General features: G+C 41.6%; 1 protein-coding gene across 7 annotated transcripts in view; it reads left to right on the top strand.

The window, feature by feature from the left end:
* NCOA7 (nuclear receptor coactivator 7) overlaps nt 1-10,510 on the top strand; it is a 154,050-nt gene that overhangs the window by 20,523 nt on the left and 123,017 nt on the right. For all 7 annotated transcript variants that reach the window (XM_028494474.2, XM_028494473.2, XM_007130676.4 and 4 more), the window contains one exon: nt 10,222-10,332. In XM_028494474.2, the coding sequence (XP_028350275.1) occupies nt 10,283-10,332 (50 nt within the window). In that variant the 5' untranslated portion in view covers nt 10,222-10,282. The remainder of the gene's footprint in view (nt 1-10,221; nt 10,333-10,510) is intronic.

Raw genomic sequence — 10,510 nt, 5'->3', positions numbered from 1 at the left:
CTGTTGCGGCCTCTCCCGTTGCGGAGCACAGGCTCCGGACGCGCAGGCCCAGCGGCCATGGCTCACGGGCCCAGCCGCTCCGCGGCATGTGGGATACTCCCGGACCGGGGCACGGACCCGCGTCCCCTGCATTGGCAGGCGGATCCCCAACCACTGCGCCACCAGGGAAGCCCTCTTCATTTTTGCCTTACACATCCGAGGGTAGGGTAGAATTCCAGTTCTCTTGAGCATGCTCTGATAGAGAACATTTTCATTAAGGATAAAAACTCTTTCTTGTTTACAGATATGACTGGTCATTGGGTAGCACTGTTGAACTATAACCAGAATGGTTGTTTGTGGTGTTGTCCCACTTCAAACACCTTCCCTAAGAACACTGGCCTATGTGACCTGGCCCTTTTCTTTCCATTGGTACTTCTCTGTGCATAACAAATTTTATTTGGCATTACTTTCTATCATATCCTTTTTTTCTGATTGTTTTATTTTTGTAGATTTTATTTCCTTGTCAAAAATCGAAGTTTTCTCAGAGTGTATTGAGTCCTCTTTATATGCATAGGTTTTAGATAAATTGTACAGTGATAGGCATAAAACAGGTTCTTAGTAAGCTTACTGATTAGAGACATTGCTTGTCAGTATGTGACAAGGCACTATTTTGGAGTAAGTGTAAATTGTTTATTGCCACCTGTACATTCCATGTAAATAAATATGCTGAAAGCGTATTAAAAAGGGTGATAATTCAATTGTTTTTTATTTTGCATTTTTACACATATTGGGTGTATGCCAGTGTATTTTGAAAATAGCATTCAGTTGCCATTACCATCCACATGAGAACAAAGAAGCATGTGACTTTTCCTCAGTGAAATGGCAATTTACCTGGTAAAGTGAACTTCATGTCTCTTCACAGTCTCAAAAGACACTCTAATTCTTGGAAACTAGTGTTTGCAGCCCATATACTGTATGCTCTTTGGAAAGGCATTCCATTTATTACATCTTTCATCCATCAAATTTTATTGGTTTTGTTTGCATTAATTAACCCTAATTCAGATCCATCAAATAGATACCTCCCATCAAATAATAATAATAATAATAATAATTAGTAGTAACCACTGGCCACACTTATTTCTGTCCTAAAATTGAAGGAGTTGGGGCATGATGCAAGACCAGAACCCCTGCAGCAGTGATGGCATTTGCTGTGAGCAGAGGCAGCCAGTGTAGTGATTCTCATTGGTGCCTACTCTCTGGAAGGCCTTGGGGAATAGGCTTGAGTTCTATACTAGTAGAGACTCCAGGAGACTGTGGAACTTTTTTCTTTTTTTAAAAATTCCTTTTGGGCCAGGGCTAGAAGATATCTGCAAAAAAAGTCAAATAGGCCAGAGATCCTAGGATTTTAGCAGTGGGTCTGTTGAATAATATTAAAATGAATTCCAGAAGTAATTGAAGACAAACTTTTCTTCCCATGTCACCTGTTTGTTTATTGATGCTGTTTGGAGCCTACCACCTTTAGACTCACCTTAGAGATGATCTGAAGTGATCTTACAGTACTGGAGCAATAGTAGGGGGTGTCCCTAGAAACTACCTCTGTGGCGATGCAGGCATCAGATTTTTTTCAACTCTTGTGAGGGAAGGGACAATCATATGCATAGAGCAGACAACCAATAAATAGTGACTGATGGTGAGAAAGAGGAAGTTTCCTCTTATGGTTGAGACGTGAGATCAGCAGAGCAGACTCTGTTCTGTTTTCATTGTCTCCAAAAACTTTTTATATGACTTCCTGCATATTTTTCCTGTTTAATTTGTCTTTGTGTACAGGTAGAAAACTGTACAAGACTGAATTCTTATATCCTTATAAGTATTAATGAGAGAATGCATGCAGTATATTAAAAACCTCTGGTAGAAGTTTATAGAATCATAATTTTTAGTTCTAAAAAGGACCTTCAGTTTTAGCCCCTAAAAAAAAAAAAGGGACTTTTGTAACTTAAAATCAATAGAGAACATTTTTTAAAAAGATCAAAATTCCATTTTAAAATTCTGATTCTTTGTATTTACTAATTTCGTTTTCAGCGGGGAAATAATTGGATTGGCAGATTACTTTTCAAAACAACAGAAACAAAAATATTTGCCAACTGCTAAGGGAAATATTTCTGGCATATTCAAAGTTATATCATTACTTCTGTCCTTAAAACTTAAGAGGTAATTCACTTAATTTAGTGAATTAAGGGAATGTGCTTTCCAGTTAGCTCTTTAAAAGTCTAATTCAGTGCAATAAATGTTTATTAAATGCTTGAACATGTTCAGTGCAGTGCATTTATTAGTGAATAGCAGTGACTAACCTGAATACAGTTCATGATCGATGTCCTAAAAGACAATTGACCAGAAAACTGGTGTTCGCCCTCTTGTTCTTTTAATGGTGGGTAAATCTGGAAAGAACCAGGCAATTGACGTGAAAATTCTGTGTAGTAATAATGCCTCGCATTAGAGGCCATTATGAGTGGTTCTGACTTTGGCATTAGATAAAGCTGATCATTCTGGCTCTAACTTTTATGGCTGTTTGACCTTGAATAAATGTTTCAACCTTTCTAAATTTCATATTCTTTATCTAAAAAGGATTGAGAATATGAACTCTCATATAGTCATAAAGATTAAACAGTGTGTGTAATAGCATTGAACAAAAAAATCTGGTGCATATGGTTAATGTTCAGTAAATGTTTTAACTTGCTGCTTCCTGTCATCTCTACCTTCATTCACCCGGGCTGCCTGGCTTGAGTTAGTTCATGATCTAATGTGTCTGTTTAGGGGCAAATTTGAATCTGGCTCTCCAGGTGCTGATGAAGGTAGGTGTAACTTTCATGAACACAGGAACATTTGGGCTTGTTGAAATCTCAGTGGAGAGTATTCTCTGTTCCATGGGGTGCTAGACTCGATAGATACCTCTTGGACACATTTCATCTCTATACCAGGCCTTTTACAGATAAGGAAATGGGGGTCTAGAGAAATTGAGTAACTTGCCCAAGGCTACATACCTTGGAGATGCTAGAGTCTGGATTCCAACTGGGCTTGTCCTGCTTTAAGGGTGCTGTGCTGCCTTAATAATAAGAGTCCGAGGGGTTAGTCAGGTAAAGCACAGAGAATCTTGAAAACAGAGAACGACTCAGGTGTGTGGAGTTTGTAAGATCTCAGCTTTGAAGGAATTTTTGAAATTAAAAAATTTTACTAAAAAATGTTAGTTTATCCATGGAACTTGACTTTCCTCTGTAACAGTGGTTTTCAGTGAGTGTAGTGTTCCCCACTGGGGTGCAGTTTGGTTGGCATGGTTCTTGGGGAGGGGCACTAGCATTTAGTTGGGGGAGGCAGAGGTGCCAAGTGCCCTGCAGTGAGCAGGACAGTCCTAGACAACAAATAATTGTCCTTATATTTCAAATTTCATGTCATCTGTAGGACCTACATGAATATTTATTGGGACATTCTAAAGAAAACAGATTGGTTCTAAATTACTATGTATAACAATTCTGGTTATTATTTATAGCACTAGTTTTTATTCTAATGTTCTGTGCACTCCCACCTACCCATTACCCACCCCCTCCCATCCTCTCACCTCTGTTCTTTCATCTTCCTGTACTTCTCATATGTATTGAAATTATTTCTGATCTTATTTCACCTGTAGCTAAACTTGTCCTAAATAAGTTGGTATAAACATCTGAGTGTTTTGCTGTGTCTTCTAATGAAATTGTGCCTGAGAATCTACTTTATTATTATAAATTATTAACTTATAACTCCCCTGTTGTAAGCTGCTTTTCTTTTGGCATTATATTGATTTTTGAAACCTGAGAATTTACATACTGAACTACCTGTTATCAATTACTTTCCTTTGGGGCATTACATCGACTTCATAAAATTCAGTGTGTTAAATGGGTTATATTACCTATCAACTTCATCTCAGCATTATAAAGGGCATGTTATAAAATACTTATATACAGTTGACCATTGAAAAATGTGGGGGGTTAGGAGCACCAGTCCTCCATGTAGGTAAAAAAAATGTGTATAACAGTGGGCCCTCCGTGTATGCAGTTCCTCTGTGTCCAAGGATCCTGTAGGACTGTACTATAGTTACTGAAAAAGTATGAGTATAGGTGGACCTACGAGGTTCAAACCCCTGTTGTTCAAGGGGCAACTGTATTTATTTAGGTGAGGGGTGTTGATTTTTTGATAAGGTTGAGAACTGCCAGTCTACAGCGACCCCACAAAATGGTTGTCCGGCTCGTACTCAGTCATCTTTGGCGATTAGGAAGCTGCTGTCTCTGGAGACAGCTCTTTGCATCAAGCCCTTATGTTGAGCCAAGACGCCTCTCCCTCAATATCCGGTGCCTAGTCCTAGGCACACCCTTGAAGTTCTATTGGTACAAGGCTAAATCCCCTACCAGATAAGATCCTTGAGGTATTTGGAAATAGCTGTCCTTTCCTCCCATGCTAACCCTGACCAGCTCCTTTGACTACTATTCTTAAAGTGTAATTTTATGTTACTTAATCATTCTGTTTGTTCCAGTTTCCTTATATTTCTCCTATACGGGAGTGGGAGACCCAGAGCCAAGTGCAGTAATCTTGATATATTCTAATCCTCAAAAAGGGTGGGACAGACCACCATAGTCTTTTTTATTCTGGGTTGATTGCGTTAGTGGTTTGTTTTTTTTTTTTTTTTTTTTTTTGCGGTACGTGGGCCTCTCACTGTTGTGGCCTCTCCCGTTGCGGAGCACAGGCTCCGGACGCGCAGGCTCAGCGGCCATGGCTCACGGGCCCAGCTGCTCCGTGGCATGTGGGATCTTCCCGGACCGGGGCACGAACCCGTGTCCCCTGCATCGGCAGGCGGACCCTCAACCACTGCGCCACCAGGGAAGCCCCTGCATTAGTGGTTTTGTTTTGTTTTGTTTTTGCCAAGGTGGGGCGGGAGGGGTTGGAAAGCAGTGGCATCGCACCACTGGGTATGTGGATCTTACTGTCACCTCAAACTGCAGGTCATATTCACTTGTGGTAATGTTGGGTTCTCCCTTTCTCTCATTCCTTAGCACCTCTCCCAGATGTAGAACCCCATATTAATCTACAGACAGCTGATGTCTGTCTGAATTGAAATGCTGTTATCCAGGATGTTACTTATCCCTCCAAAAGTCTAATGAGGCCCCTATTTTCATTCATGTCGGTGGTGAATTTACTGATGAGGACAAGGCTTAAGGACGAACACTGCATTAAGCTGTTAATACCTTCCCTCCAGGTTGAAGTTGGAGGTCAGCTCCCAGCTCCGGGTTGAGGTCAGTCAGTTGGTCAGCACATACCTCTTGGTACAGTGGTTCAGTGCTTTCTGTAATGCATCTAATCATAGAAGCATCCATCCATATCTAGGCCACATTTCTCAATCTTATTCATAAGCAGATCAAGAGAAACTTATCAAGTGCCTTTTAAGTACAGTTACACAGTGGTTACCTAATTTCCTTGATGGCACTGGAACAGTAACTATGTCCAAGAGGGAAATTAGGTCAGTATAATTTGGCTAGGCCATCATTCTCTGAACTTCCTCCCCTCCACCAGCCCTATACGAGAGCCACACCAGACCACGCAGCCCTCCCCGTGTACCACGTATTCCCTCCCGATGGCTCGTACCATCCTCTTTCTGCCTAGTGAGACCAACCTCTTCTGCATTCAGGATCAAACTCCTGTTCCTCCCTCATATTCCAGCTCTGGCATCCTCTGTGGAGTTTCCCTGACCCTCCTTCCCTTCCTGGCAGAGTAGTTGCTTCCACTCTGTGCTGTGTGGTTCCTTGTACCCACCAGTATTGGACCACTCGTCTTACCAGCTGATGGGTTTCCGTTGCCTGTTCCACCTGAGCTTCCTGGCCTGTGAGTGCTGTCTTCATCTTTGTATCTGCAGCAGAGTACTTGGTCCATGGTAGATGCTTCAAAAAGGGATCTGCTTGTTTGTTGTTGTTGTTCTGCTGAATGGTTGGTTTTCTGTGAACGTTCTGGATCTCAGGGTTCACTGCCTCCTCTTCTGAGTCCTTGCCAAGCTGCCTTTAATGATCATGTCTAAAGTTTTGCTACGGATCTATGTGATGTTCTCCAGTGTGTAATTTGCACACTCCCTTTTCTATTTTGTTGAAAATTCAAAAGTATTTGCCTCTTGTCAGGCTTTTGGCATTTTCCACATATTCAACAACTCCTGACCCTGCCAGTGATGTTTTAGAAATCTCATTTGCACGTTCTCTTCCTAGAGAGAACTTATAAAGTGATCTGTCTAGCCCAGAGATGGTTCTTCATTTAGAGTATCTAGGAGATTTGATGAAACCTCTGTACTCATCTTAGGTAAAAGAGCACTGAAACCCACATTTGTTTAATTCTTTTCAGGTCTAACTTCATTTCCTTAGGCAAAGAATAATGGAGTAAGAGTTGATGAGGTCTCCAGTCATTTTGCTATCCATTGCCTTTGTCCCATTCAAGTGATAGACCACTGGCCTGTCCTTGATCATCACCTTGATTCAGGCATAACTTTTTTTTTTTTTTTTTTTTTTTTTTTTGTGGTATGGGCCTCCCTCTTGTTGTGGCCTCTTCCGTTGCGGAGCACAGGCTCCGGACGCGCAGGCTCAGCGGCCATGGCTCACGGGCCCACCCGCTCCGCGGCATGTGGGATCCTCCCAGACCGGGGCGCGAACCCGGTTCCCCTGCATCGCCCGGACGCGCAGGCCCAGCGGCCATGGCTCACGGGCCCACCCGCTCCGCGGCATGTGGGATCCTCCCAGACCGGGGCGCGAACCCGGTTCCCCTGCATCGGCAGGCGGACGCGCAACCACTGCGCCACCAGGGAAGCCCCCAGGCATAACTTTTTAGTTCTTTGTTGCCATTAGGTTCTGTTTTCTGTTGCTTTGCTTCTGTGACACACATTTGTTTATCTGGGGGCGTTATCTCCTAGATGCTCCCCCTACATGTTTGTGGCAGACTTTTGTTCTATTTCTGTGTCTTTCTTCCCAGGTTTCTTGTTAAAAAGAGTATTCAAATTTCTGACCTTGGTTAACACTGATATTTGAATACCCTTTATGTGTTTAGATGACAGTATGGCTTTGAGAAAGACTGAACACCTGTCATATTTCAGTATAAGTCTTAAGTATTTTCTAGGAGGAAGTGTCTGCACAGAACGGTACATTTTGGTCTGTTCCTTATGTGGCCAAATTTAGTGTGACCAAGGCTTAAAGCATGTTGTTGTCATTCTTTCATTGGTATAATAGGAAACCTGTTGTTGGGAAAACAGTTGATGGACATCATGGTGCTCTGGTGTGTTTCTAGTCCTCGCTGATTATACCTGAATGAACAAGGAGCTGCAGTGTAGATGTGAAGCCAAAAAGCCACCATGGGCTGTGTGGGTCCACACTGGTTTGATGTAGTTAGGGAGTCTGGTAGCTCTGTCCTTAAATCCCTTCTAAGTGGTGTCATGGGGAGCATCAAACATTTGCTGGTGACACAGAAAATACTTTGTCTTCAACACAGCTCTTATGAGGTAAGGATTTTGTATGTGCCGGTTTCTTTTTGTTTTTTTTGAATAATGAACTGAATGTAGGTTTAAATTGACCATCCTGATTTAAGATTACAAAAAAATATTTAGATAGAAGATACTTCTTGTGTTCCCTCATACACCATAAATGCCGGAGACTCTTGTAATTATGTAACACACCGTAAATGTAAAAATGTAATACACCGTAAATGCAGGAGACTCTTGTAATTCAGTGTTTGGACGAGTCTAGGGTTTATTGATGTGAGGAGAAAGTCAGCGTTAAATGAAAAAAGGGCTTTTAAGAAGCCCATTATAACCACTTGTAATGGAAAATGTAGTTCCCATTAGAGATTGATTTAAAGGAGCTCTGGTTCTTCACTGACGCATGAAGGCTGCTGGGTGGTGTGCTGTGCAAATCATTTTTATAGCATCCTTTGCTGATCTCTTTCTGGTTAATCTCTTGGTGTGTCTAGACCTGAAAGAACTGCATCTGTCTTGTCTAAGAAATGTATAAATTCCCAGAAATTTAAAAGAAACCAAAGATTTGGATATTTTTTAATTTATCAAATAGAAAATGGAAAAAGAGCTCTGCCAGTTCTAAACAGACACAGCAGCACCAGATGTCGGTTCTCGGATCATTTAATCTTTTTCTCTTGTACTTATTTTTGTCAATATTTTTCCACTAGAACCACATATTAGTTTCTGGCTCAGCTTGCAATATAAACATTTTCCAATTAGATTGTTTTGACTTCATTTTTATTCATGAGGGGAAATCTAATAAACAGAGATCATCACATATGGTGGCATGCAGGAGAGGAACTTTAAAATAAACCACCTGGCCCAGGGCAGGGAAGAAAGCCAGGGTTCTAATTCTATCTGGAGTTCCAGAGAGGCTGGCTTGAACCTACATTCTCCATTTCCAAATAATTGTTAATTTGGGAGGAATCCTTGGATTGATATCAGTTTGCCATATAATTGATCTTATCCCCAGGACTGGATTAATTCCTTGCTTAGCTTTTATGTGGCTTTTCTGCCTAGTTCTGTGTTAGGTATTTAGGGAAGTGTAAGGAAAGTATGAAACATGGTGGTTTTTGACTTGGAGGAACTTTGATTTGTTTGGGGCTGAGGAGGGTAAGTGAAGTGGCATTGTCACACAGCGTCCGATTAAGTGCCTCACAGTGAGTGATAAGTGACATGTGAAGTACGCTTACATGGCCGAGAGAGAAGGGCACACGAGTGGTCATGGGCAGCAGAATTGGGCCCTTGTGCTGGATCTGGTCAGAAGGAGGAGTGTAGCAAGGTTACCTCAAGCTTGGGAAAAGAGTAAGGATTAAGGTATAGAGTCGGGGAGGAGCCCAGTGGGTTCAGGCCACATGTGAAACGGAGGTTAGGAGAGTTGGACACTCGGCCACTGTCTTTTCTTTGTTACCACAGTTCCTGAATGAGTACTTCCCTCATTCATTGAGGCATGGCTTCCATCCCCACTACTCCACTGAGGCAGTCCTATTGGAGGTCTCAGTGACCCCCATCCTACTCATGGCCAGGTACATTTGTCCTAACCTGTAGAGTCTACGCCGAGGCATTGGAAGCTGGTGATTCCAGACCCCTCTTTCTAACTCATCTCCAAATGCTTTCTGGCTCCAAAGGTTATTGAAAGACATTGAAATGTACACCAAACTGGGTTTAAATCTCTGCTCCACCAAGGCTGGTAATGTTGAACTAGGGAATTTAGTATCTCTCAGCCTCAGTTTAATGGAAGTAAGGATACCTAACTCATATTGTGGGTGTAAGGATTAAAAGAGAGAACATGGGGATAATACGTTGAACTAGTGACTTAACAGAAGGTAGGCATCGTGGTTGGTTTTCTTTCTCTGCCCGGTATAGCTTCGCTGCCCATCTTGCCCTTTTCATGCGCATACTTATGCTTAGGTATTCCCTCTTTCTGGAATGCTGTCTCTTTTTCCTCTTTACTTATTGAAATCCTCACCACCCTAGAAGGTTTACTTTGTCACCTCAATCAAAATTGAACTTTGTGTCTTCTGGATTCTTAGTGTTATTGTTGGGACAGCTCCAGGTTACTAACTCCACATTTTATTGTGGAGTTGGTGTAACCAATTGTATCCCATTGACCTGGCACTCATGTTATTTTCCCTACTGGTTGGTAAATCCCTTGAGGGCACCACCATGTCAAAGACATGGAGATAAAGCAGTAAGAGTTGAAACTGTGTCATCCATTGTTTCCATACAGGACCCTGAGCATAGTTGTCATACCTGCAGGGTGTTATCATGGTACTGTTCTGTTTTGTTTTGTTTTTCTTTTTTCCTTAACTACAGCCATATGTTGACAATTTCTAAATCGTTTTCTCTAGCCCTCACTGCACTCCTGTGCTTTACATGAAATCAAACATCTGGTGAATGTTTCCAGTTGACTATCCCATGAGCACTCAAAGGCAGCGTGTCCAAAACGGATCTTTCATCTGTTTCTGCTCCCCCCTCCAAATGCATGCCACTTACTGTAGATTGTATCATATCTGTGGTTTCACAGTCTACCCAGTCCCTGAAGCAGAAACTTGGAAGGCATTTATCATTGCTTTCTGTCCCATGTTGTCTACATGGAATGAGTCACCAAATCTGCTTCATTCTTCATATTGGCCGTTATAAACTTCTTAATTTACAGTCACTTTGTTATTTTTTTACAGGGTGATGACTCATTGATTAAAAAGGAATTTTTCAAATATTTTGCACTTTTGATTGCATATTATGGATACCAAGGAAGAGAAGAAGGAACGGAAACAAAGTTATTTTGCTCGGTAAGCATTCATTTTGCAAATTTATATCAGTACTTAAAAAATGTTTGAGGGGACTTTGTTCTTAAGTATCACATGGCATTTTGTGATTTGTGACTGTTCATAAACAGAGCAGGTAACCAGTAGAAGTTAAATGCACTTTGTTTCATCCTTTTTCTTATTTACACTAGAGAAGTAACAT

Source organism: Physeter macrocephalus, chromosome 10 (assembly GCF_002837175.3).
Source record: "Physeter macrocephalus isolate SW-GA chromosome 10, ASM283717v5, whole genome shotgun sequence".
In the NCBI taxonomy this organism is placed as follows: Eukaryota; Metazoa; Chordata; class Mammalia; order Artiodactyla; family Physeteridae; genus Physeter; species Physeter macrocephalus.
Note: the sequence above shows the minus strand (reverse complement) of the source record. Positions and strands in the feature narration are given on the sequence as shown.